The sequence below is a fragment of the Hemicordylus capensis genome, chromosome 9 (assembly GCF_027244095.1).
Source record: "Hemicordylus capensis ecotype Gifberg chromosome 9, rHemCap1.1.pri, whole genome shotgun sequence".
In the NCBI taxonomy this organism is placed as follows: domain Eukaryota; kingdom Metazoa; phylum Chordata; class Lepidosauria; order Squamata; family Cordylidae; genus Hemicordylus; species Hemicordylus capensis.
Window position 1 is genome coordinate 17,219,170 of NC_069665.1, and position 27,634 is coordinate 17,246,803.

The 27,634-nt window shown below is 48.9% G+C and overlaps 2 protein-coding genes across 5 annotated transcripts; one reads left to right on the top strand and one right to left on the bottom strand.

The window, feature by feature from the left end:
* Positions 1–1,463: 1,463 nt before the first annotated feature.
* On the bottom strand, positions 1,464–10,781 carry C9H16orf86 (chromosome 9 C16orf86 homolog). 3 transcript variants are annotated; one of them, XM_053270918.1, is made up of 6 exons: positions 10,667–10,781; positions 7,339–7,455; positions 6,009–6,166; positions 4,694–4,905; positions 2,925–3,086; positions 1,464–1,825 (listed from the first exon to the last, which is right to left on the bottom strand). In XM_053270918.1, the coding sequence occupies exons 2-6, from the start codon at positions 7,450–7,452 to the stop codon at positions 1,671–1,673; spliced, it is 801 nt and encodes a 266-aa protein (XP_053126893.1). In that variant the 5' UTR covers positions 7,453–7,455; positions 10,667–10,781; the 3' UTR covers positions 1,464–1,670. The 3 variants fall into 3 exon arrangements, with proteins under 3 accessions (XP_053126893.1, XP_053126892.1, XP_053126891.1); XM_053270917.1 differs by lacking the exon at positions 10,667–10,781 and adding an exon at positions 9,795–10,242; XM_053270916.1 differs by lacking the exon at positions 10,667–10,781 and adding an exon at positions 9,855–10,238.
* Positions 10,782–12,549: 1,768 nt separating this feature from the next.
* ENKD1 (enkurin domain containing 1) lies at positions 12,550–23,980 on the top strand. Of its 2 annotated transcripts, XM_053270907.1 has the most exons (10): positions 12,561–12,639; positions 16,438–16,499; positions 16,762–16,947; positions 17,251–17,475; positions 19,892–20,064; positions 20,489–20,572; positions 21,662–21,823; positions 21,966–22,135; positions 22,318–22,454; positions 23,219–23,980. In XM_053270907.1, exons 3-10 carry the CDS (start codon positions 16,863–16,865, stop codon positions 23,377–23,379), a joined length of 1,197 nt encoding a protein of 398 aa, XP_053126882.1. In that variant the 5' UTR covers positions 12,561–12,639; positions 16,438–16,499; positions 16,762–16,862; the 3' UTR covers positions 23,380–23,980. The 2 variants fall into 2 exon arrangements, with proteins under 2 accessions (XP_053126881.1, XP_053126882.1); XM_053270906.1 differs by lacking the exon at positions 16,438–16,499 and having other exon boundaries at positions 12,550–12,639.
* Positions 23,981–27,634: the final 3,654 nt, after the last annotated feature.

Consider the following 27,634-nt stretch of genomic DNA (forward strand, 5'->3'; position numbering starts at 1 on the left):
TGAGCTCAAGCCACAAACTCTGTTCCTGTATTAAGATTTGATCTGTTTCAACTAATTTATCTGTACTTCAGCATCAGTGATGAAAACATTTGAAATCTTGCTTATTCTGGAAATGCTGAAAACTAGAGCTCTATTTACTATACATGCTATGTTCAGCACTTGTACAATGTGTGTATAGTCTACATAGATTCAAATCTGTACACGAGTACAGTTATTCACATAGCATGTTGAACGCAGGTACAGCAGTACACTTCCTATCTGTAACCTGCATGGGGCTGTGGCTGTATGTAGGTTCACTTTTAAAATGAGCACAGGTGCAGTCATTCACACACAAACATGTACATGTGTGAAGACATATGCACACTTGTACAACATAATGTCTGAATAGGACTTGAGGCTCTTCGTTTTCTGTAGTGACTTAAAAGTTCAAGGACTGGTGTTTATTATTTGTTTGTTTGTTTGATTGATTGATTTCTCTACCGCCCTTCCAAAAATGGCTCAGGGCGGTTTACACAGAGTAATAATAAATAAATAAGATAGATCCCTGCCCACAAAGGGCTCACAATCTAAAAAGAAACATAAGATAGACACCAGCAACAGTCACTGGAGGGTACTGTGCTGGGGGTTGATAGGGCCAGTTACTCTCCCCCTGCTTATTAAAGAGAATCACCACATTAAAAGGTGCCTCTTTGCCAAGTTAGCAGGAGTTATGTCTGTTAGTGTTCCCACTAATAGATATTTCTCTCATCCTACCCTGGGTGCCGCCTGGGCAAACATGGGAAGATGAAGGTACAACTTAAGTACAACTTAAGTACAACTTAACCATAGGAGAAGGGGCCTTAGTAACAGTTAAGTGAGTTCCCTCTTGCTTTTATTAGCAAAGAGCAGCATGGTGGACCATCCTATCCTGTCCTTCATGGTCTTGTCCCATAATAAGGAACACACACCCCGCCTCCAAGGAGTGCACAAACTAGTTTGTGCACATCCCTAGCCAGTGGCGGCTTCTATCAACCCTAAGTGCAGCTCCCTGAGTAATTGTTCGTTGGGCCTGTGCAAAGCTTCACTTGAAGCTGAATGCTCCACACAGTCCCCCGGCACCATACAGATGTGACTACTTCCAGAACGCAATGCTGCAATTTGTCCAGCATCTGTGGAGCTCCTTTAGGGCAAATGGAGCCCTCTTAAGCCCCTGTACCATCGTGGAAGGGGCTCTCTTAGAGAGCCCTCACAGCTCTGAGAAAAGTGCAATGCTGTTTGGAGGTCAGCACAGTGGGAAAAGACTCATACTGAAGGGTTTTTTTGCCAAGGTGGCCCCTGCTTGAAAAATAGCAAAGATCACTGTTTTGGGGAGAGTCTGTTCAGGCAAATGGACGGTCTATGCCCCTGTGCTCTTTTTAGCAGCCTGTCTCAGTTTGTTTATACTGTAGTGTTCTGTGCTGGTACAAAAAACAACAACAAAAAACCTCTGGTTTCTCTTTATTTTGCAAGCAAAGGATGAGACAAATGCAAACACTTGAATATAATGAACCATGCCAGGGAAATACATCCAGATAGGGCAGATAAGCTTTACGTGGAGCATGTCTCAAAATGGTACTCTCTGGTGGGCATTGTCCAGGCTTGAGCCAACCCTGCTAGCCTTTGGTTCAAGCAACACATCCTACTAGGCGTTCCTACTTGAGCTGGGGTGAGAGTGGTGGGACAAGGTGAGCCGCACAGACACTGAGCATCTTGTCGATATCGACCTGCGTGGACTTGTCCACTTCTGCTTTGACTGCAGCTCCTGTCATGGTGCTTGTCCTCAGGTCTCTGCCTTTGTCTTCTGCAGCTGAAATAGTTGGATTGTATTTGTTACAAAAGCATGTGCATTGTTCTTCAGCTTTAAAAGCCTCCCAGGATGCTTCACAGGGTCATGAAACGATCATCGGCACAAAAGAAGCACAACTCTAAAATCCAGCAGGGCAAATAAAGCCACTAGATTTGAGTACATGCTGGGAGGCCTGAGCTGATGATAAAATCTCTCTGGTGCTGAAAAGAGATCAGATCTGGCGCCAGGTGAACTTCCAGGGTTGAGGGCATTCCAGGTATGGTGTACTACAAGTGAAGCCCCCCTCTCTGCTTCTACCCAACTGACTTTAGAAGGTGGGAGAGCTCGGATGAGGGTCTCTAATATATAGGAAATGGGAAGCTTATACCAAATTGGACCATTGATCCATCTAGCTCAATATAATCTACACCAGGGCTGCTCAGCTTCAGCCCTCCTGCAGATGTAGGCCTACAATTCCCGTAATTCCTGGCTATTGGCCACTGTGGATGGGGGATTATGGGATTTGTAGGCCAAAAAAGCTGGTGGGCCTATGTTGAGCAGGCCTGGTCTACAAGGATTGGCAGCAGCTCTCCAAAGTTTCAGGCAGGAGTAATTTCCAGCCCTACTTGGAGATACCAGAGATTGAACCTTAGTTCTTCTTCATGCAAAGCCGACAGCATTCAAATGCAGTCACTCCTCCAAATGCAAACCAGGGCAGACCCTTCTTAGCAAAGTGGACAATTCATGCTTGCTGCTGCAAGACCACTCCCACCCCCGCGATCTTTGACATGAACCATGCCTATGGTTAAACAGACAATTCAGGCTCCGTACTAACTGTCCTGTACCATGTGTGGATGTGGAAAGGCAATGTTAGCTGACCACTGGCTTTCCGAGTTGTACCACCCAGCTACATATCTGCATGCTCAAGCTCTGGACTAAAAGAATGGGAGAAAGATGTTTTAACACCACATCAAGAGCATGCAGCTCTGTCTTGCTTTATGTTTGTAAAGCCTCAGGTTCTGCCATGTTCAGAGCTCTGGACCAATCGTGGTGGTGGCAATGGATTGGGAGGAAGTGGGGGGCATGGACGCTTCCCTCTTTGCCCCTCCCAACTTGTTACCTTTGGATGGAGTTATTCTCAACTCCAAGGGCCCTGTCTTGGGCACTAGGGTAGGAGAAACCTCCACCGGTGGCAGGTCACATTCCTTGTCTGATGGGCTGTTCATCTCTGGGTTGTCGTAGTTGATATATTGGTATAAAGAGCGCAGACGCTGGGACTTCCCTGGAAACATGGAGATGAAGTGAACTTGGGAGGGCTGTGGGGCAGGGGGACAAGAGTTGTGGTACTTGTTTGCCCCCTTTCTCCAGGCTGGGAGATATTTGCAGCAATGATGGTTGGTCAGTCTGATCACACATTTATATACTACCCACTACCAAAGTCTCTAGGCGGTTTACAACAACAAACTAAACCAAAAATGTAACACGTTAAAATATTTATTTGTTTGACATATTTCTATACCACTCAAAACTCATGTCTCTGAAATATATTAAATATATATATAAAATTTGAAGTTAAATCAATCAATAAAATTCAATTAAATGTTCAACTAAAAAGCTTGGCTGCAGGGATGTGCCTTCAGTCGTTTCCTAAAAGCCATCAAGGATGGAGCAGCTCTAATCTCAGCAGGGAGTGCATTCCACAGGGGCAACTACAGATAAGGTTCGCCTCTGAGTTGCCACCAGTCTGAGGGGGCGGAGTCTGAGGTGGTACCCTAACCCTCAGACGAACCCCTGATGTTCTTAATAGGTGGCAGGGGTCATAACGAAGGCGTTCTCTTAAATACCCTGGGCCCAAGCTGTTAAGGGCTTTATAGGTCATAACCATCTGGGTTTCACCTTATAGCTGCCTTAGCAAATAACTCGCCTTGCAAGCTTTCATCCTCTCTCAAGCAGTGGCAGCTTGGAAGGGTCCTGCTTATGCCCCTCAAAAGCAGAAAAGACTTCTTGAATATAGCAGAAGGATTTATGAATAGAGTTTCTATTCTCCCATGTCAACATGGGGGTTTTAAAAAAGGAGGGGTAGATATCTTGGTAGCAGTCCAAGCAAACAGAACATAGGAAGCTTACTTCTTCTGAGTCAAACCCTTGGTCCATCTAGTTCAGTATGTCAGTGGCTCTCCAAGGTTTCAGGCACAAGAGTCTCTCTCAGCCCTGCCGGGAGATGCTGCCACTGCCAGGGATTGAATCTGGGACCATGATCTCTCAGGCAAAGCAGATACTCTACCACTGAGCTATGGCCCCATCTCACAAAACACAGACCTGTCTGTTGCTGGTGCCTGTGTACTTTCTGGAGAAGTGTAGCAAGCGGGTGCTAGGAACTGGGGATGGTTTGGGGTCACAAGAGGAAAGGTTAGAAGCAGAATCCATTCCTCCTGAAGGCCAGCTCAGAAAACTGCTGCAGATAATTGCCACTGATCAAGGTAAGCTATATGCAACTCATAGGTGACACTAGCTTAGAGGGATGGTCTTCTTCTCTACAGGAAGTAGCAGGGCTCTTTTGTTTCCTATACGTCAGTCACTCCCACTCCAGATGGCAATAGGTAGTCGTACTAGTATCCCAGGCATAGCCGATTTCTTTCCCGCCCAATCACTTCTGGCAGGAATTGTGCCTTCTTACCAGGGGCAGCCTTTCCACGACACAGGCAACAGCTTACTGGGGTGCCAGTGGGGAAGCAAGATGGCGTCTCGTGGGCTTTGGTCCCCAAGTAAGGGTGGAGGCAAGGATGCAAGGGGGTGCTGTTTGGCATCCTGCCCTATGCACTCAGAAGCCTTGAGTTGCCCTTTGGGTAGAGATCTAGCTTGCAGTTCTGCCCGCTTGCTGGCACTTACTCTCTCCTCCTGCAGACTCTGGTGGCAGTGCAAGCCCTGTGCTGGCAGATGGGGCCACCATGATCTCCAGCGTGCTTTTCCTTTTTTTGGATTTCTTGGACTGCTTTGGAATGAGAGGGACTTCGGCTTTGGGGCCCTCAGCTTCCTCTGGCCTTGGAGGGAGCTTCTTGAAGTCAGCATGTTGGAAGACAAGTATGTCGAAGTCAGAACTTCTGTGGACAGGAAAAGAAAGACCAAGAACAAGATGGCTGGAGGAGGGACCATCTGCAACTCACCTGTTACATACCTTGGGGCCATTTGCTAAATTGGTGCTGCCTCCTGGCTACACCCAAGTGTGTCTTCCTCTTCCTCTACTTCTCCTTCCAAGCTTTATCTTTGCAATTAAAAGAAAGGTCCTCCTGTCTCCAGTCTCTGCTGCCATGAAATCCCCTGGTGAGGAGCAGCAGCTCTGTATAGATGCTGCCAAAGTCCCTTTGCAGCCTTGTAGCTGCTAGGTCTTAAGCCCTTGCCAGAACATCCCTTATACTGCCAGATTGCTCTATGTGCTGGAATTGCCAGCAAAACAACAAGAAGACCACACCACATGCTTCATGCAGCATTTGGGCATCGCTTTTATGGTGTTTTCTTATGAGTCAGGCTATCTGTTCATTTAGGTCTACTTTGACAGCAGCTCTCCAGGAACTTGGGCAGAGATCTTTCCCAGCCCTGCTACCTGACCTTCTTAACGTTTCAACTTGAGATGCCAGGAATCAAACCCAGATTTTCTGTAGACTTATTCATACAATCCTAATCACCAGGGACATAGCTAGGGGAGAGGGGGCCTGTGTTCGCCCCTCTCCCCAGTGGCCCCTTGGAGTGAGGGAGATAATGAAGAAAATATAATGAAAAATAATGGAGCTGGGGGGGCCCCCGAGTTCTTTGAACCCATCTGCTCAATTATAGCTACGCTCCTGCTAACCACGGTAGGATATCCGGGCACACTTCCTATTGGCAGTCGTGTAAACCCAAACATCAAGGTAGGAGGAAGGGAGAGTGATCGTGTGGGAGCTGGGTAGGACAGCATTCCATCCACTCTCAGTAAAATGCTGGGGAGAAAATCTAGGTGGGGTGTTGCTGTCCCACCCAGCTCCCGCCTCCCACACTCTCCCTTCCTTCTAACCTTGTTTGGGTTTACATGTCCAGGGATCGGGAGCAAGCCTGCCTTTCCGACCCTGGCTGGGCACTCCTCCAGCTCTAAGTAGGATCACGAGAACCAGCCTTGGATGTCTGCTCTGCCTCTGTACTAGGGAACGGATGGACATCTAACACGACCTACTTGGTTGTTCTTGCTTTAAAGCCATAGGTCACCAGCCAGGCCTGGAGCACAGAGACCGATTTCAGGGTCTTAAGTTCGGGAAACAGTTCTTGGTGCCTCTGGAGCTCTTCCTCATACAGCTTGGTATGGAGAAGAATGCCCCTCCCGTCTTCATGCCACTGTGGAAGGATACATACGGTTACTCCATGGAGGACAGGGGCCAATGGTAAGAACAAAGATTTGGCTCAGAGTCTGCTCTTTCTGGAATCTACAGAAGGGGAAGCTGGAGGTGACGTGTTTGAATCTATACTGAGCCAGCAACCTGTTGCCTTTTGTGCATAACTGATGTTGCTTTCAGTTTGGGTTGTCTGAGGAAGAACTCAGAATGAATAGTTTTGGGACCCAGAAGGGGTTTTGGAAAACGCCAGCAAGTTCCATCCAGGAAGGACCAAATGGCTCAGGCTCGAGCCAATATTCTGTTGGCAGCTTAACATAGGAAGCTGCCTTATATTGAATCGGACCATTTGTCTATCAGGCTCAGTATTGTCAACACCAACTGACAGCAGCTCCTCAAGGCTTCAGTCTTTCCCAGCCTTACCTGGAGATGCCAGGGATTAAAACTGGGGCCTTCTGTATTCAAAGCAGATGCTCCAACTCTGAGCTCGAGCCCGCCCCTTGCTGCAGAGACTGGCTTCACTAACAAAAGGCAAGGTGATGTTGAGAAAGGAAAGATCAGAATTTAATTAATTAGAGGAACTGTGCAGGGGTGACTCAAGAATAGTTCCTATTCTACCCGCAGAGGGGTGGCTCAGGCCATTCTTGGTAGAAGAGTGGTTGGTTTGTTGTCCTGAGCCATGCAGCTATGGAAGAGCAGATTTCTGGTCTCAGACTTGCCTATTGGAAAACTGCATCCTTCTAGGATAGCTTCAGTGGCTCCTGCGTGGGTTAGAAGTTGTGAGAAAAAGGGAGAATGGCATCCCCCCTGCCCCACCCAAAGCCATCTGCAGGCTTTTTACAACTTTTCCATTCAAACTCAACCTAAATCTGCTGTGATTATTTGTTTGACAAATGACTGCGAGTCCCAAAATTATATGGCTTTTCTGATTGGATATGTGGGGTTGAGGGAAGTCTTTTGGCAGGGTGCCTGCTACCCCTTGAGATCATTCTTGCAGCGGCAGCATGGTATTTTGGTAACTGACAATCCCTTTAGAGTTCCCTCTCCTGCTCTTCCTGCAACAGGATTCCCTTTTGCTGCCTTCAGCTTTACAAGCCTGTGTGGTATGTCCTTTGTAAATCTGTTCGCCACTGCCTGCATTCCTTACTGTCCCTACAAAGAGCACTCATCCCTTACCTCCAGTGACTTGATGCTGGGGTTATCCAGGGCTGCAGCCAGCTGGAACAAGAAGTGAGGTGCTGCCTTCCCTCCAGATTTCTTCTCATTGGGGTTCCTTGCAGAGCCAGCCATTTTCTGAAAAGAGAGGAAAGATCACGAACAGTACAGCCAAGCTGGGTCTGCTCTTGCTGGTCAACAGTGGGACTGTCTGCCTCATGCTGTGGTGGGTTCTCTTTTGCTACAGGTTTTCAAACCACAGCTAGATGGCCATCGGTTTGATCAACTCGAACGTTGATGTGGAATCAACGTTCTGTGATTCTATAATGTGGAATAAAAAATAACATTGAATATATATAACGTATAGTAGAATATAGCGTAGGGGTTCCCAACCTATGGTACTACAAATTAGTGTTCCCTCTAAGGTGTGCGTGTGCACTCACATGTTTTTTGATGTCCGCCCAGTTAATCTTCTATCCCGCTCAGGTTGAATCAGGAAGACCCCACTCTGAATGCAGGTGTGCACACACTGCCTTGATACTGCTGCCCAGAACACAACTCATTCCATACATAGATGAAAAAAATGAGAGAGAGCACTGCTCCAGATGTTGCTGAACTACAACTCCCATCACCCCCAGCTACAAATTATTGTGGCTGGGAGTGATGAGAGTTGTAGTTCAGCAGCATCTAGATCAGGGATTCTCAACGTTGGGTCTCCAGATGTTATTGGGCTTCAACTCCCATAATCCCCAGCCCCAGTGGCCTTTGGTTGGGGATTATGGGAATTATAGTCCAATAACATCTGGGGACCCAACATTGAGAATCCCCGGTATAGTGTATAAGATGGAGCATGTACCTGCTGAGCTAGGGTCAGTGAGCAGGATTGGGCCAATTTCTGCCACACTGTTCCACTCTTAAGAGAAGATTGCTCAGTGCTGCTGAAATCTGGGTAAAGACTCGAATCCTCCTGCTTTTCCTCTGGCCAATGATGTCAGCTCTGTACCCTGAAGGCATGCCTGTGTGTTAATTCTTGATGTGCCCGAGGACAGAGTACCTTTCCCTAGTGCAGATCTGCGCTTAAAATTAACTGACAGATGCTTCCTTGACTGCTCTGCTCCTGCTGGGAGTGCTGTTAAGTGTTAAGAAAGTCAACTGGCAAGGTCACCATTTACCTTATCTCTGGATTGGATAGTGAGTCATGATGGGTTTTACCAGTTCTTCAGTCCTGAAATCCTAAATCTGATGAAAATCTTAGCTTAAAAACAGGGGGGTAGCAAGGTTGGAGTGGGCCCAGAGACAAGATTTTAAAATGGGCCCTCCCCTCACTGAAGCTCAGCTCACGAAGTCAAGAAATCTTAAATGAGGCTGAATAGTGGTAACAAAAAGCAGAGTAAAATTTATATATAGAACATCATCCTAAGTTATTTTTTTAAAGGTTTTGTAAATTGTGGATGATGCAAGTCATTTAATGGTACTAGAGAAAGACGTGCTGTTCTGGTAACTCCAGGTCTTAACACTCGCATCAGTTTGGGAGGATGAATACAACTGAAGGAAGCCTGGGCGGGTGCGTGGCTGGGGGAGTCAGTCATGTGACTTGCCTCTGGGGGCCCCCCAAGGCAGGGGCCCCCCAGACAATTCTCTCCCCTTGCCCTATTATAGTTATGCCCCTGCTTAAAAAGTTAGGATCGTTCCCCCCCCCCCATTTCTAGTTGCCAGATAGCTCTGAAACAGTTGTGAGTTAGCACTGGAGGTGGTAGATACCTAGAAAGAAGGCTCAGCATTTCCTACAATGTAAGTGAAATCATTCTGGGAACATGTTACATGTTCCAGCAGCCCTGAAACCACAAGAAGCCCTAACATGTTCCACTATCCCAAACACTACATGTTCCAGCAGCCCTGTCACCTATGCAAATGGAGTTTAGGTCAATTGGCTCCTTTGGGAGCAAGATGTCTGTACCCAAGGGGTAGCACCTGGCGTCAGAACTCAAAGAAGGGGCTGTTGAAGAGCAAAGGCTGGCTCTAAATGGAGAGGTTACATAGGAGCTAGGATCCTAGCTCCTTCCTTGTGATCAAGCTGGGCCTAATCCAAAACAGCTGAGCTGGCCTCTCCCTCCTCCTGAGTAGACCCCTTGGGAGCGTGGCCCCAAGCAGCTTCGCCTCTGCTGCTGGGAGAACAGCTGTGCTGCAGCATAAACTCCATTTCTAATATCCCAGGGGGTTCTGTGGACAAGGTCAGGAATCAGGTCCCTAGAGCTCCAGGGTTTATCATACGAGTGTGTGTGTGACTGCAGAAGGGGTGACAAGCTCTGGTTGCTTAGGGTCTGTTGGTTGGAGGGACTTTCCTTGGTGACGAGGGTCTTGGCTGTGGTGTGCTCCTCCTCCTCTGAGAGGGTCTCCTCTGAACCCAACTAGGATCCAAAGAGCTGCTGTGCCATATCCTATCTAAAGACTCTCAATTGAGTTCCCTTTTGCAACACCTTAGAGCCATAATTCAATGGAGGACTTGAGCTGGGTGAATCTTGGAAGCTTGTGCTCACTCATAACAGAAGGATGTGGTTCACCACCAAGACTGTGGTGGAGGTCAGTTCTCACGAGGAACAGCCTGCTTGGTCTATTGGTGGTGGTTGGTAGGCAATGCAGAGATCACTCTCTTTCTCTTGGTGTCAGTTGCTAAGTTACGCCAAGGCAATAACATTCTGTTCACACCATTGGAGGCTGGTAAGCCAGACAGAAGTGGTACCGAGTGATGCATGTTGTGGCAGCCATCTTGGTGCATGTAGACCAAAGTTGTTGTGAGTTTGGGGTAGTTAATCGGCTAGCTATTCCTTTATCGCTTCTGTTAACTACACTGGATGGCTTCTATGCTGGAGAAGATAAATGTGACAGTCGTGTGATTGTGTGTGTGTGATTGTGTGTTTGTGTATATGTATATGCCACCTCACCCAGATGGCCCTAGGCAGTTCACAAATATAAAAACATAATTTTAAAAATGAACTCATTAAAACAAAATTAAAACCAGTTTAAAATAATTTCAGTCCTCATGTATGTTTGTTTAATACTATCTGCCTCATAGGAAGCTGCTTTATACTGGGTCAGACCTTTGGTCCATCTAGCTCAGGATTGTCTACACTGACTGGCAGCAGCTCTCCAAGGTTTCAGGCAGGAGTCTCTCCCAGCATGGAGGTGCCAGGGAGTGACTTTGGGACCTTCTGCATGCAAGCATGCAGATGCTCTTCCACTGAGCTATAGCCCCTTTGTCTAAGGGGAATAACTTACAGCACCCACATGGAGCCACCCAACTGTGAATCAAGGCAGACCCTGCTTAACAAAGGAGACAATTCATACTCACTACCGAAAGACCAGCTCTCCTCCCTCCTGAGAGATTCCTGGGAATGATGAGTTGATCCTCCCTTTCCTCTTTGGTGTGTGTGTGTGTGTGTTTTGTGAGAGAGAGAGAGAGAGAGAGAGAGAGAGAGAGAGAGAGAGAGAGAGAGAGAGAGAGAGCCCTGTGTGAAAAGAGCAGGTGAGCTGCTAGGAACAGACTTAAGGAAGGATTTTAAAGAGAGTCTAGAATGGAGCACCAAGGCAGAGAGCAGGGTTTGGCTTATCTGATATCACCTGCTGCCGACTTCTAAGAATTATCTTCTCAACTTCATCCGATGCTCAACCTGTACATTTGTGTAAATGAGCCAAATATGGCAAAGGCATCATCAGTTTACTGCAGTTCTTCTTGCAAAGGAAACCAGAATCTGAGGCGCACTGTGAACCTCTCTGGACCTTCTTGCAGCACGTGATCATAGGAACATAGCTGCCATATACTAAGTCAGACCATTGGTCCATCTAGCTCAGTATTGTCTATATAGTATTGTCTTTTGATCAAATGATCTTCAAGGCAATTTACAATCAATTGCAAGAATACAAAACTCACCCCACCCTACACATAACAGCCATTTATAAGACTTAGAAGCAGGAAATCCCTGGTTTGAAATCTCTTCAATGCCCTGCCCTTAGCAGGTGGGCCTAGGCAAACTACTTTCTCTGTCATCTTCAGCCCCCACCACCTGCAACATGGAGATGATAATATTGACCTCCCTGGACGGCTGTTGAAAGGATTACAATATGTGGAATGCACCATGTGAAATGCAGAATAACCGTGAAATGTGTGGTGGGTGGGGGAACCTTACAGGTTTTTATTTATTTTATTAAAGTTTGATTATTTGTGCCTCCTAGATTTGACAGCATACAGAGAATCTGGAGCAAAACGAAAAAGAGTGATATTTTACTTGTCTTCTGTGTCCCACCTGCAGGTGCTCTAACCCCTGGACTTTGGGGCCGAAGTCCAGGGCCTTCACAGCCCCTGGGGGCCCCCCAAAATCCTCTTTAGTCTGTCCTGGGTGATGTGGTCACCCAACAGAGCATGGTGATGCTTCATTTGCAGGGGAGGGGGGCCTCCAAAGGCTTTTAGGTCCAGCCTCCAAAACTACTTAGGTGCACCTCTGGTCCGACTCCCACCCAGTCTTTCCCCCCCTGGCACTGGATCCCATTACTGTGTTGGCTTTTCTGCAACGGTGGTACCAGTATGTTTTAATTTTTGTAAACCGCCTTGGGGTTGTTTTTGACGAAAGGCGGTATAGAAATGTAAAAATAAATAAATAAATAAAAAGTGCCTTAAAGGAGGAGGAGGGTGAGTGTGAGTCTACAAGTGAGATTTCTTAAAAGAGAAAGAACATGAATGCTCCTAAACCTATTTTCTCTTAATTAAGTCCTCATGATTTTTGAGTTAACTTTGAAGTGAGCATGCTTTGTACTGCAGCCTTATTTTCATTTGCAGTTTATAAACCGCGCTGGTGATCGAAAACCTGGAAACGGTGTCTTGGGAACGAGAAACAGCGTGGAGGCTCCGCTCGAGACATCATCTTCCAGGCTGAGCAAGAATTTGCTCTCCCACCCCGGTAGTACCTTGTTCGTAGGTAAAGCTGTTTTGGCTTTGCAGGGGACTCTCCCTACCCTGTTTCCCCGAAAGTAAGACCTACCCTGAAAGTAAGACCTAGCAGTAATTTCTGATGTACCGCTAATTGCCCTAGTGCATTTTTTTGGGCTAAAATTAATATAAGACACTGTATTATTTTCGGGGAAACACGGTAGTACTAGCAATGAGGTTTCAGGAGCGAAAAAAACTACACTTCCCAGCAGGCTCGGTTTCGCTCGCTTCCAGGCCGCGAGAGGAAGTAGCTGTTGCTTAGAGACAGGAGGCGGGGAGAACAACTGCCGGGGACTTGGGCTGCTATAGACCTGCGTAGTGTTGGCAGAGGGACGCCAAATGTGAGTGAGGGGGGGCTGAGATGGGGCAGTGGGGGGGGGGGAGAGAAGGAGATCGCTTGTGCTAGTTCTGATTCAGAAAATACCTTGTTGCTGTCTCTGCAGGGGGGTGGCGGGTGGGGAGAAGAGGGTGATGCTGGAGTGGGGGGAAAGTGGCTCATCTGAACAGCCTTCTCTGCCATGGACTCCCAGACTTCTTATGAGCTGCAGGTCTCTGACCTGTGTGCCGCTGGCTGGCTTCGTGCTGTATTGTGTAGACTAGTCCAGTGAAGGGTGGTGGTGGTGTCAAGCTGCTCGTGTGTGTGTGTAGGAGGAGGAGGAGGAACTTGGAGAGCCGAATGCCATCAGATCATGGCCCGATTTAAACATTCCGCTGCATGTGCACACAGGTGTCTGCCCAGGTGTGCAGGTTTTTGTTGTGGAAATGTGTGCATTCGTTTTAGGCGTGAAACTGGATACAGGCCCCCTGAAATGCCGGGTGAGGATTAGGACACCTATTGCTGTATGTGTGTTTAACTTGTGGACACTGTCATTCTACATGCACACGCTGTACGTGTGTATATCGTACACAGATTGTGCCTGTGTTGAGCATGATGGGAAGAGGACTCATGAGGCCCAGTTCCAGCAGATCTTGGTCAGACAGGTGGCTGTTGTAAGATAATGGGGTTGTTTAGACGGTGGGCGGGGAGGGAAGGAAGGTCATGGTCCACTGCTGGACCACCTCGTGCTTGCTGGGGTTCTTGCAAAGTAGGTAGGTCTCTAATCAGAGGGACAATGTGGTTAGTGGTTCACTAGGAGTGAAGGGAGCTGGATTCAAATCCTCACTTAAGCCACAAAAATTCACTGGGTAACCTTGGGCCAGTTACGGCTCCTCAGTGTAACCTACCTCACAGGGTTATTGTGCAGATAGAACTTGTACTCTACCCTGAGCTCCTTGAAGAAAAGGTGAGAGAGAAATATGTATTTTTTAAAAAAATCTGCAAAGCACACACTTAGGTTCTTAAGCTATAGCAGTAGCAAGAGAGAGGGCATGCCCTCACCTCTTGCCTGTGGGCTCCCCAGAGGCATCTAGTGGGCCACTGTGTGAAGCAGGATGTTGGACTAGTTAGATCCAGCGGGGTTGTTCTTATGTTCTTAAGAGTTCATACATAGGATTGCTAACACAGACCTATAACGTCTTAACAATGAAGAGAGAACACACTTTTGCTGTATACATTTAGAGTACAATGATGGATCTTGACGATTCTATTACAAAAAAAAAAAAAAGGCAGACCACCCCAGGGTGAAGTAATCCCACTCTTGTTTTAGAGTATCTCATTAAGCATGTGTAGACTTAGGAAGAAGTAGGGTGCATGGGCAAGTGCAGCTCCTTATTCTCATCCTACATGTTCTCAGGTCCTGTGCATACAACTGTTCTGGTAGTGGCTGGACATGCTCCTTCTTCTTGCCCAGTTCAGGCCAGTTTAGAAATGAGCCAATTGAATTGTTGGCTGTGTCTACAGGCTGCCGCCATGTGAACAGCTGCAGATCTTCCAAGTGTCAGTTCAGGAGCAGTGTGCAAAACTGCTGTTTGTGTGGCAAGTGATTCAGGTGGCCCTGCTTGCTAGAATTGTGGCCTAACAGACAAGCTTTCCAAAAGCTTGAAGAGTGGTATGAATTTCCTATGAGCTCATGGAAGAGTTAGAGGTTCATCATCATCATCATCATCATCATTATTATTAATAAAACTATTTAAAACAGCCCTTCACAATTTTTCTGTGGACCTAGGAGCCAGGTCCCAAATATAAAAGCCAAACAATGGACAATTAATGAAATTACCAGACTTAGTGATAGACCTATGGTGGCTGGGTGGTGGTAAACAGGCTTTTCTTTATCCCCTTTACAAGTAACATACAGTACTTAGAACAGAAAGAGGCTACCTGAGACAAATAAAATGTTTATCAAATATCTTTGAATATTGTTGTCTAGGTGCCACAGTTAAATTTCTAGGCACCATAGCTCCCTGGTGCCTGGGATTTATCAAGCACAGATTTAAAATAACAATAACAACAACAATAACAACAACAACTTCCCCCACTGCCTGTGTTAGTAGACTATTTCCTTGGGTATCATTCAGGCGTGGTTAGTGGAGTACATGAACCAGCTGGGGTGGTTGGTACCATCTGTTATCCATGTGTTGTCATGCTTTTCTTGTCCTGACCATTGCACCTGCAGCAACCAAATTTGCAGTGGTGTTTAAAAAGCTTTTAAAACTACACACACTACTATAGCATTTTGATGATGTTGTCAAATGGGCAGGAATGGGCTCCAAAGATTACTCCATGGAGAGGGTACAACAATTTGTTCATTTATTCTAACCCTGGTTCTGACCCTAGCTCTAATTTGTGGTGCTCAGCTTCGGACCCCCTGCAGATCTTGGCTTACAATTCCTATAATCCCTGACTATTGGCCACTGTGGCTGGGGATCATGGGAGCTGTAGTCGAAAAACAGCTGCGGAGGGCCTAAATTGAGCGGTCCTGCTCTAACTCTTTCCTCTGTGCCAAGATGACTGCAACGTTACCCTAATTGTTTGGCGGTAGGGATAAAGGGGTGACAACACAGAAATCTATAGGTGAAACAATGCTATCACCAATTTTCCATCTCTGGTGGAGCGGGTCAGACGTTGCCAAAAATCACTGTGACCATTTGTCCCCTGAGATGGTACTGAAGGCCAAAACGTCTGGGCCTGACTCACGGCCAATGTGCTCACCAAGTACCTCCTTGCACCCTCATCACTAGAGGTGCTAAACATCCGAGTGATGCCTACTAAAATGGACCTTTATTTCATGACTTTCCAGCTGCTCCCCAGAGCCCAGCCGCTCGCCCCTTATTTGCACTACAAGAACTGATTCCGAAGGTCTTCCTGCCCTTCGCTTTTAGGTTGTTATCGTTTCCCCGATTTCAGGAGTGTCTTTGCAGCAGCTTGTTTACTCTTGGCTCCCAACAGCCGTTTGCCCTCCAAGCCAACAGAATAAACACATCTCTGTGCTGTGTCTGGAATCCGGCCAAGAGTGCCCTGGTGTGTGTGTGTGTGAGAGAGAGAGCGGGGGGAGAAGGTATTTGGCCTCCTGATGAGCGAAACTTGGCGATGGTTCTGGCTTTGTTCTGGACGACTGCCATCTGTCCTCTGCAAATTGGAGGGAATCTTGCCTGGATTTCCCTCTGCTAAGTGCTTAGGTAGGACAAGAGATGCTTAGAAATGCACTTTGAGAGCCTCTCAAAGGAGGCAGGTGTTTGAGCGATTTCTGCACTGCCATGGTGCCTGCTTGATTATGCTGATGGCTGGCATTGCACTAACCTGTGTCAGTTGCACCTGTTCAGTGCAGTCCCTCTAATTTTTTTCATCTCTGTGCGGAATGAGTTTTGTTCTGGGCGGCAGGATCAAGGCAGTGTGTGCACATCTGCATTCAGAGTGGGGCCTTCCTGATTCAACCTGAGCGGGATCTAAAATTAACTGAGTGGATATCAGAAAACTTGTACTCGCCACTGCAATTTGTGGTTAGGAACATAGGAAGCTGCCATATACTGAGTCAGACCATTGGTCTATCTAGCTCAGTATTGTCTTCACAGACTGGCAGTGACTTCTCCAAGGATTCAGGCAGGAATCTCTCTCCCCTAAGAGGAATATCTTGCAGTACTCACACTTCTAGTCTCCCATTCATATGCAAGGATTTTTATTTCTCTATGTGATCCGCTTTGAGAATTTTTGTTGAAAAGCGGAGTATAAATATCCATATCGTATCTGTATTATCGTTTAAAAGGTCCTCTTCGCTACTGCTACCAGACTAAGCTTAGAGAAAGTGGAGCTCTGATGACCCTCTTGGTACGTAGACGTGAGCAAGGCATGGAGAACTTCTGCCTCCATTAGTGGTGTTCTCCTTTGCTGGAGGTTTTCAAACAGAGGCTGGTGGAAATCTGTTGGGGATGCTGCAGTTGGAGGACTAGAGGACCTCCAAGAGTCCTTCCAGCTCCAAACTTCTATGAACTGTGTCACCAGTACAATGCGAAAGGTGCAACCCTGATCTACCCTCTTTGTCCTTTGTGTTTGCTCCCTAATAATAAAACGGCCACTTCCATTGCTCAAGCTCCCCCTCGCACGGTTCTGTTCCCCTGCTGACTGTCAAGAAGAGGCCTAAGGCAAGTGAGCGCCAGCATTTCCTTGCTACAAGCCAGAGCTAAGGCTGAGATGTCGGAAGGGCCTTCCAGGATCACGGGGCCCATCCCTCCTGACCCCAGCATTTGCCCAGACTACTACAGACGTCCTTTATCGGGTGAGTGTGCTTCTTAGTGCCAGGATAATTGTGCATCTTGGTGTACCAGTTTCAGTGCAGTAACAGCGTGGCCCTTCTTTCTCTGGGGAAAGGGATTGGTCTCTCTTGTTCCTCCTTAAGGGGTTGAATCTTCTGAGCAGTTACTCATTCTTGCTGTAGAGCTTTCAAGAGAGCTGTGACCAAGCAGTTGCCTGGTGTCGGGCCTGGATTAGAACAGCTTAGGAAAACCGATGCTTCATCAGGAATCTCTGGGCTTGGAAAAGAGCCAGCTGAACTCCTTTAACTCCTTTTCTGTGTCTTCAGCACGAGGGAGGCTGGAAGGGAACTCTCTGAAGCTAGATCTGCTCCCTGACCCCATTTCTCTGGAGTCCAGCCTCTACCCCACATGCTACAGTGCTCGTCTCACCCATCCTCCTCCACGGATCAAACCCAGCGCCAAGCACATTCTGGAGATGGGACGAAATGGCACCGTAGGGGTCCTGCTGCAGTTGGATGGGATCTCCCCCTGGCCGGAGTTGCCAGCCCAGCGTAAGTGGGGCAGTCTTCAGGTATTAAGGGTGTGTGTGTGTTTGTGTGTGTAATTTTATTTTAGTCATTTACATGCCACCTTTCTTAGCCATGCTTGGGACAACATGGCTAACAAAGAATTTCAAAATACAAGAAGAATGCAAGATAAAATAATTTGCTGTAAGCAATACTAGAAGCAGAAGTTGCAGCAAAACAAAGCTTTACTTAATAAAAACAGATTTTAAAAGCCTTACCAAAAGAAAAGGTCATCGAACGCTGCTTAAAAACAGGAGAGAGCCTGTCCCACCATCTTGGGAAGTGTTGGTCCCTGTTTCTGGTACCCACCAAACAAGTCGCACCCAGAGGCGGGTAAGAGGAAGGCCTCTGATACTGATCTCGGGCTTCAGAAGGCTCATGTTAATTTACCAGGGTCCTTAACTCAATTTCCCCAGGTTTGTTAATAGAGTGGCACTGTTTGGGATGCTCTGTGCCCCCAAGGCACTGGTCTTCACTGATTCCAAGGTTACAGCCGCCACGCGGAGGCCCATGAGCAATGCTTCCAGTTGCCAGGACTCGGCACAGTGAGGCTGATATTTGCCAATTGCCTGGCATGTGTGTTAGCCCAATCACATTGAAAGCATCCATGCCAGAGGCAGCTGCTACAAGAAATAGCAGGGGGGAAAGGTGGGGAGAGTGAAATACTGGCATAGAGATCCCTCACATGGTTGGACTCGCGCATATGGTGCCCCTATAAGCAGGGTAAAACACCAGAGAGGCAAGCTTCAAGCTGGTGTCAAATCAGATTCAGGGTGGTAACAGACAAAATATTTGAAGTGTGTGAAAATCTGGGGGGGAATTAGATTATATTGCATGTGTTGAAGGTACTGTCATACTGGCCCCACTGCTGTTAAAGTGCTACTTTACATTTTTAACTTGTATAACTAAGCATGACTTAAATATATATATATATTAAAAAACCTGGCCGCCAATAAGATATACATGCAGAATGCCATGTGGATTATTACTTATATTTGTAACATAATCATTTCCTACTCCCATAGTGGAGCAACAGCATTAGAGGTTTTTTCTGACCACTGAGTGTCATGATGGTGAATCCCTGGATGTTCAGTTGTTCATTCATTTACATTCCCTACTACTCCATGAGTCAGGCCCACAAATTTTGGCCATCAGTACTTTCTCAGGGACAAATGCTCAGAGAGAGTTTTGCCGTCTGCTCCCACAGAGATGGAAAGTAGCTGGCAGCCTTGTGGCACTGGCAGCTTTCCCTGGGTTATCACCCTTCTTTATCCCTACTCCCCAATGATCATGGTACAACTGAAGTCATTTTTACGCAAAGGGTAGGGTTAGGGTAACAACGAACAAACTTTTGTACCCTCTTTATAGAGTAATCTTTGGAGGGCATTCCTGTCAAATTTCATTTCCATTCCTCTGACAACATCAATCACATGTTATAGTAGCTTTTGTGTTCCTGAAACTTTTAAAACACCACCCTTGCAAATTAGGGATGTGCAAGAACAGGTTGGGAGGCCATTTCATGGACCTCTGAACCGGTTTGAAAGTCCAGTGGTTTGGCCAGTTTGAAGGTGGAGGGTTAGCTTTAAGGACCGGGGAGGGTGCTCTCCCCCGCCCCCATGGTCACATTTCTCCCACCGGTGCTGTGGTTTAAAACAGGAGGCAGTGTACCTCCTTGCTGCCCCAGTGCACATCGGACCGGAAGTGCCTGGTGCACATGTTGCGATGTACATGTGCACCGGGCACTTCTGGGTACTTCCGGTCTGATGTGCCCTGGGGCGGCACGGCCGTACGCTGCCACCTCGCGGGACTGTTTTAAACCACAGTGCCAGTGGAGGAAACATGGGGGTGGGTGGGGAAGAGCACACTCTGCAGCCCTTAAAGCTACCCCCCACCCACCTTCAGACCGGCAGTTGCCAGCTCCATACACATCCCTATTGCAAATTTGGCTGCCACAGGCTTGGAAATCAGGGCAATACAAGCATGGTAGCACATTGAAAACTGGCCGTACTGCAATGCTGTTTCGATCTCTTGGGGTATTGTCATCAAGAATCACAATGAGAATTTGTCCCCCTAAATAGTACTGACCCCCCCCCAGCTGATTCACTTACTATATTGAGGTTTGTGGGTTTTGGTGGTGTTGGTTTTTTGACTTTAAGGATAAATCTCATTTGACACCAGTTTGCCCTACCTTCCTCTTCTTTTTCACCTTGGTGCCACCTCTTCCATGGCTCCCATGCAAAGAAGTTACCGAGTCATTGTCAACTCCGGTATCCTGTGGCTGAGGACGAGCAGAATGCTCTCCAGTGACTGCCGCCCACACAAACTACTTGCTGTTATGAGGAAGCCCAGGGCAAAGAGGCTGTTGCATCCAGGGAGGCCTCTTATTTGTCTTGCCATGCAGGCAAGGGTTCCAAGGACCACGAGAAGGAGAATTTGAGGCGCATGAGAGAGATTCAGAGGAAATGCCGAGAGAAGGAGCAGGCCCGAGAGCTCAGCCAACCAAAGCCTGTGAAAGCCCTGTGGAAGTCCCAGAAGTATGAGAATGTGGAGTCCAAGGTGAAGGCCAGGCTACAGGTACCATCGAGCCCGGACTCACCCTCTGGCTCCTCCTGTGCTTAGTTCAGTTACAGGAGACTTTCAAGCACATGGAGAGGCGGAGAAGCTTACAGCGTAGATGCCATGTTGAACTGGGGTGGGGCGTAGCTCAGTGGTAGAGCATGTGCTTGTGGTGCAGTTGGGGTTTGGTTCTGGTATCTCCAAAGAGAGCGTCTTACTCCCTGGCAGAAGACATTTTTACTGCACAATTTCCAGAGGGTTTGGGGAGAGATGGGTCTCAGAGCCGGGTGCTTGCCTGCCCCGTGGACTCTGCAGAACGGCCTGGCTGTGCTTCTCCTACTCCAGGGCTGCCAAAGATAATGGTCCTGTAAGAAGCGGCCGCTTTTGCTGTGGCTGTCCTTGGTGTTTCTTTCAGGCATGTGTTTCTGCTTCTGCTGCTCAGGAACAGGAGCGGGCGAAGGAAGACGGAGGGCCGGATGTTCCAGGGAAGCAAGTGGGAGCCCGGCAAGGAAGTCCATGGAAAGGGGTAGGCATGGAATCTCCTTAAGCAAAGGGCTTGCAGGGACACCTGGGAGGTGATATGCTGTGGCTTGTTGGTTTAGGACAGGCCTGCTCGACTTTGGGGCCCCCCCACCCGCTTTTTTTGTACTACAACTCCCACAATCCCCAGCCATAGTGGCCAATTGCCTGGGATTCTGGGAGTTGTAGGTCAACATCTGCAGGAGGGCTGAAGTTGAGCAGGCCTGGTTTAGGAGTACGATTCTCGCTTATGACGTGAAAGGTCCTGGGTTCAGTTCCCAGAAAAGCCTTGGTAGAAGGGGAGCTCTGCCTCAGTAGGGGCTGTAGCTCAGTAGCAGAGTGCCTGTTCTGCATGCAGAAGGCCCCAGGTTCGATCCCTGGCATTTCCGGATGGATCTGGGAAAGACCCCTGCCTGGGAACCCTCATTGCTAGTACGTTGTGTCGATTGTACTGAGCTAGATGGATCAGTGGTTTGACTTGGTATTTGGCAATTCCATTTGGGGAAGGCCTGTTTGCTTTGCGTGCAGAAGGTCCCAGGCTCAATCCCTGGCATCCCCCGGTAGGGCTGAGAAGGCCCTTGTCTGGCACCCCGGAGAGCTGCTGCCGGTCAGTGTGAGCGATACTGAGGTAGATAGTCTGACTTGGTAGAAGGCAGCTTCCTGTGTAGCCTCCTCCGAGGATCCCAGAGATGGGTGGTCCTGAACAGGACCTTCAAAATCTCATGCTGTGTGCATGGCTGCATGGATGAGAGGTTGCTCTTGCACCTTACCAAAGCGATCACGAGTGCCCATAGCCTTGATGGCGGAGGCAGGGAGGCCTTACATGGGCGGGCACACACACACACACACACCCCCCCAAGGGACCGCACCCTGATGTCCAGGCCATTAAACTTCGTGGCTCAGAAGCCTGGCGCCTGGCACCTGCCAGCCCGCGCTCATCGAGAACAACTGTGAGTGTCGGAATAAACGGGGCCGCATCCCAATCACTCGAGGCGTGGGTTCGCAGTGACGTCCCCCGGGGGCTTGAATCGAGAGCTGGTCCCGACGACGGAGTCGCCCTTCCTTTGCTCGCTGTTTCTCTTCCTTGCTTCCCCAGGAGAGCCCTGTCTCTGTGAATCCAGAGGCGCGGAGATTCCTGCGGGCCTATTCTCGTTGTGGCACAGGAATCCACCCGCGCAGAGCACCGTCCCCGCCCCCCGCCCGGCCGAGGGCAATGGAGGACCCCACAACTGTGGACCCGCAAAGCAGGAACGCCAAGGTGAGGCGCTGCCTGCTGCCACCCGTGCCGGGGCCAGCCGCCTCTGTTTCCAGGGCCTCGATGGCCCCTGGAGCCCTGTGGGAAGCGGTGCTCTTAAGGGTCTGGGCAGGGGGATTCTCTGCCTTCATCCTCCTTGTTTCAGAGCCAGGAGGAGGACCGGAAGGTGGATTTTATCACCCACAATGCCCAGAATGCCAAACGGGCCCAGCTGCAGCGCTCTCGCTCCCTGCAGTCGCTGGCCGAGGTGCTGGAGCAGAAACGCAAGGAGCAGGAAGAGTACAACGCCAAGCAGAAAGGCCAGGTCCCTCGCTAGTATGTGTCGACACCCCTCCCCGCCCCCCGTGCCCCTTCCCGAGGGAGGCAGCAGGTGCTTGCAGCGGGATGGTGGTTGCCGGTGTCCTGTCTGGCCGAGAGACCGAGCTGCGAGTGGAGAAGGGCTTAGCCTGCTGCCTTCCTCCTCGCTCTCTCTGACGCACCGTTTCTGTTTGGGACAGCCTGGTGGAGAGGAAGGATCACTGGCGCAAAGAGGCGGAGCAGCGGCAGCACGACGTGCCTGACCCCACCATGCCCCCCGGCCACGCCAAGATGCCCGAGAGCCAGCGGCTGGAAACCCTCCGCAACCTCAAGCAGAGTAAGAGGAGCGGGACCGAGGAAGCGGCTTTCTGCAGTCAGGGCAGCCCAGATCGGTCTCCTCTGACCGGTCATGGCTTCCCAGTCCTGAGATCTTTGAAGCAGAGACCTTTCGGCAAGCTGACCGTTTTGGAAGAGGAGCTCTGGAGAATGTGGACCGACTCCTCCATCTTGAGGCTAGCCTGTGAAACTTCTTGAATCCAGTCGGTCTTCCTAGGAGGGAAGGATGGCTTCCGGCTCCTTCACCCAGCCAAGCTATTGCCAGCTTGAGGTTTTTGTAGCTCTCGCCCCGACTCCGGGTTCTAACTCAGCGGACCTGGGATCCTACTGAATTGCCACCAAGGAGAGCCCCATGGGGATCTTGACCCCAAGGGATTCTTCCACAGTGTGATTTTAGCCAGTGCCCCTTGCTCTGCAGGCCTTCTGCCATGCCCAGATGCCTGGGGTAGAGGCATCTAATCCCAGATGTGTTCAGAGGAACCTCTTCTGGATGGAGGGACTGTCACTAGGATTGCAGTGTTCAGTCAATCAATTAGATACATCAGTGAAACTAGCTCTTGTTTGATTAATGAATTCCTCCGTAGTATCTGCTATGGCACATGTGAGTGTGTCCTCGAAAGGCAAAGAGGGAATCCTTTTCTCACTGGAGTGTTTCTTTTATTTCTTTGCACATTTAATTCAGTGAGCATAGAAGTTTTCAACGTTTTCTTTCATTGAGTGACAGCCCCAGCAGTAACCCGTCTACCCTTTCCTCCTGCTGCATAGCCCAAGAGCAGCTGCTGAAAGACCTCGTGTTGCTTCCGGTGCGGACAGACACACTGAGCATCAAAAACCGTCGGGCAGGTCTGGAGAAGAAGCTGTCGCAGATCGAGGAGGCGCTCAAGATCTTCTCCCGGCCCAAAGTCTTTATCAAGCTGGACTCCTAGGTGGGGGAACAGGGTACCCAACATCCTACTCTGAAGCTGTGAGGGGCAGGAAGGGAAATGCCTAGCTCCCCCCCCCCACTTACTCTCACACTCGGCCAGACACCTTCTCCTTGCGCTCCTTCAGATATTGTCCCAATGTTGCAAGCCTGTGACCCATCCTTGTGGCTGGGCACTCTGGTGTGCTTTCCTCTTGGCACCCAGTGCTTTAGGAGCCAGGGCGCTCTCTGCTCGTCTGTCTTTACACTTGACTGGCAAATGTTGCCAAAAAGTAGTGTGAGCAAGAGGGCCCCATTCCCAGGGGTCCTTCCATGGTGGGTGCTGCAAAACCTCTGTAGGCACCGTTTGAATTTGCAGGGCTTGCCCTCTCTGGCGTGTGGGGAGTGTGCACAAGAGACCCTCTTGCGCCGTGTGCCAGCTCAGAGACTGCGCCCTGAGAGGGATCACACCCCAGCGGCTCTCAGCTTCTCCCTGAGGCTGCTCAAGATAGCCAGCAGGTGTGTCTTTAGTGGCTTGGTGAGTGACACTTTCAGGAGTCTGTGCAATTGTAATTTAAGCGGTTGGATGGTTTGAAATAAAGCAACTTTCCTAAGTACCTGTCAAAGAGTGTCATGTACACAAACAAACGGTAAGTGCCTTTTCAAGCAGTATGAAAAACACTTTAATAGCTCTGTTGTGTTTTTTTAACAGAACTGTTTCCTTCATTAGCCATATTTATCTCTAATTTGGATTATAGTTTTTACAGTCCTATCTAATTAAAATGGACAGTCTAGTGCAGAAGGTACAGGCACTCTGCTTGAAGCTCTCTGAGTGATTTGCAACAGATCTAAAAACATAGGAAGCTGCCTTATACTGAGTCAGACCATTGGTCTGTCTAGTTCACTATTGTCTACACTGACTGGCAGCAGCTCTCCACCATGTTTCAGGCAAGAGTTCCCCAGCCGTGCCTGGAGATGCCAGAGAGTGAATATGCTACCTTTTGCATGCAAAGCAGAATGGTCTTCCTCTAAGCTACAGCCCCATTCCCTAAGGGGACCATTTTACAGCAGACAGTGTTTGCGAATAGTCACCCATCCAACTGCAAACTGAGGCAGACCTTGCTTAGCAAAGGGGTCCATTCATGCTCATTATCATAAGACCAGCTCGCCTCTGCCTCCCTCACTTTGGCTGCTGAAATGAAGACAGCTTGGGGGGAATATCTGTGTGGAAGAGTTGCAGACTGGAATATTACCAGGGTAATGATGTGTTCAGTGGCACCCTCTTCCTTAATTCAAAGTGCATCTCTGTCTTCTAATGGTGACGGTTTCAAATGGTTGGAGATTTTTTGTTTTCACTGCTGAACTTCAGTGTCACTGGAAGGACCTTGCAGTCTTCCCATTGCCATATGAGCTTTGAGTTGGAAAAATAAATAATCACATACTGTTAATATTTATATTGTGTTTGAACAAAGAAGCCTAGTAATAATATTTAGCATTCTTTCAAGTGTATTATCCGATCAATAACCCTGTAAGGTAAGTTAATCTTACTATCCCCATATTGCAGGTGGACCTGGAGTCTTCTCAAACTAGTTCACCCCCCAGCCCTCTCATTTCTGTTTCCAAAATCTAGCTTGTGGGACACAGCTTGCCCACCCAGAAATTATTATTATTATTATTATAAGCCCAGAGCGGAGTACTACATACTTGAGTTTCTCTTTCACAACAACCCTGTGAAGTAGGTTAGGCTGAGAGAGAAGTGACTGGCCCAGAGTCACCCAGCTAGTTTCATGGCTGAATGGGGATTTGAACTCAGGTCTCCCTGGTCCTAGTCCAGCACTCTAACCACTCCACCACACTGACTCTCCAATGCACTTTGCCCCTTCTGTTTCCCCCTTGTGCTGCCACTGGTAGTGGGGAAACCATCTCTGCTTTGCTGTCTAGAAAACTTGGCTGACCTGATATCCAGCATGATAGTGCCAGAATGCTCCACCCCTCCTCCCATTATGGTAAGGTAACACTGCCCGTCATGTCAGCCCCTGTGTTTAAGCTTAGGACCCTAGGAAGCTGCCTTATATGGAGTCAGACCCTTGGTCGATCCTGCTCAGTGTTGTCTACACACTGCCTGCCAGCAGCTCTCCCAAGATTTCAGGCAGGAGTCTCTCTTCCAGCCCTTCCCGGAGATGCTGCTTGAGACCTGCTGCATGTAAGATGCTTTCCCCAGAGTTGCCCCATCCCCAAAGGGGCATCTCTTAGACAGAGCACTCACATGTAGTCTCCCTTTCACCTGCACACCAAGGCAGTTTCTAGCCTAGGACAAGGGGACGATGCATGCTTGATCCTGAGCATGCAAGATCCGCTCTTCCCCTTTGCCCTTCACTCCACCTGGGAGCGAAGAGACAGCAAACTGATATCCAAAGCCAAGCTGCTCCATGCTGCTCGGAACAGGCAGGCTCCAGCAGGCTGGGAAAGGGTTACTTGCTTGTGCCCTTCTTAGGTTATCGAGACAAGCTGGCTGTAATCTGCAAGAGGAAGGCCAGTCATTTAGCCTGCACTTTCCCTGAAGGGCCCTGCAGGGTGACTGAGGAGGATGAGAGTGCAAGAGGGGGATTAGAAATCTTCTTGTGCTGCCGTCTAAGCACATAAGCATTTGTCAAGCATCCCTCCCGCCCTCTGGAAATGACAGGCGGGAGTTATCCTGGCTTCTTCGTCCCAAGGCCCCGTGGCCTGAGATCACTGCTGAGCAAGCAGCTGGGCCCTCGATTCAAAGCTCGTCTCCTCTTGCCTGCCAGTTGGGAGGAACAACTGTGTAAGCCTTCCTCGGCTCTCCTTTGCTTGCAGAGCTGGTGTGCTTAGGAAGGGAGAGCTGGGCCCAGCTTGGCTTAGGGAGCGGACAGTTCAACGGTCTCCCCATGGACTAAGTTAGGCAGGACACCAGTCTTGAGCTTCAGGGGCAGACAGTCATGCGATTGGCCTGATGGCATCTACAGATGTCCAGTTGATCATCCACCGATGGGGACTCCAGGAAGCTGCCTTATACAGAGTCGAACCGTTGGTCTATCTAGCTCAGTATTATCTTCACAGACTGGCAGCGGCTTCTCCAAGGTTGCAGGCCGGAATCTCTCTCAGCCCTATCTTGGAGATGCTGCCAGGGAGAGAACTTGGAACCTTCTAACTACAAGCATGCAGTTCCTCTTCCCAGAGCAGCCCCATCCCCTAAGGGGAATAACTAACAGTGCTCACACTACTAGTCTCCCATTCAAATGCAAACCAGAGTGGACCCTGCTTAGCAAAGGGGACCATTCATGCTTCTTGCCACAAGACTGCCACAAATGACTGGCAGCAGCTTCTCCAAGGTTTAGGCAGAACCTGCTCCCAACCCTATCTGGAGATGCTGCCAGGGGGTGAACCAGGGACCTTCTGCCTGCAAAGCTACCGCTCTTACTTTGGTGGCTGGTCACAAATCACACCCCTGCCCCCCCGACTTTAAACAACAGTCCAAAGGTGAACTACTGCACAGAAGCAGTATGAGCTTAAGACTCCTTATACCAGCACTGAGGTGCATGGATTTCCCAGCCTGGAGAGGAGAGGAGATGTCTCGAACCCTGTGTGCCCCTACAGGCTACTACTGCTGTACAAGTTCATACTTCTCTCTGGTGGCATGCCTCGTAACTAACAATATTCACAGCACAAGAAAGGGCTTAGGCCGTGGAGCTTGTGTTTAAGCAGCAGCTGGTGCTGGCTAGTCGGGTAGCATAAGTCCTTTTGATTCTTCTCCACCAGACAAAAACAAGCTTTGGAATCAGAGACCCCTCTGAACTGTGCGATATAGCCAGCTGCTAAGATACATTGGCACAGTGATGGAGTAAACTGTACCGTGTACAATTCTGGTCACCACGTCTAGAAAAGGACATTGTAGAACTGGAAAAGGTGCAGAAGAGGGCAACCAAGATGATCAGGGGCCTGGAGCATCTTCCTCGTGATACAAGGCTTCGGGATCTGGGGCTTTTTAGTCTGGAAAGGAGGCAACTAAGGGGAGACATGATAGAGGTCTATAAAATCATGTATGGAGTGGAGAAAGTGGATAGAGAGGGATTCTTCTCCCTCTCCCATAACACAAGAGCCAAGGGTCATCCCATGAAATTGATTGCCAGGAAGTCTAGGACCAACAAACGGAAGTGCTTTTTCACACAACGCATAATCCACTTGTGGAATTCTCTGCCACAGGATGTGGTGACAGCCAGAAGCCTGGATGGCTTTAAGAGGGGTTTGGATAACTTCAT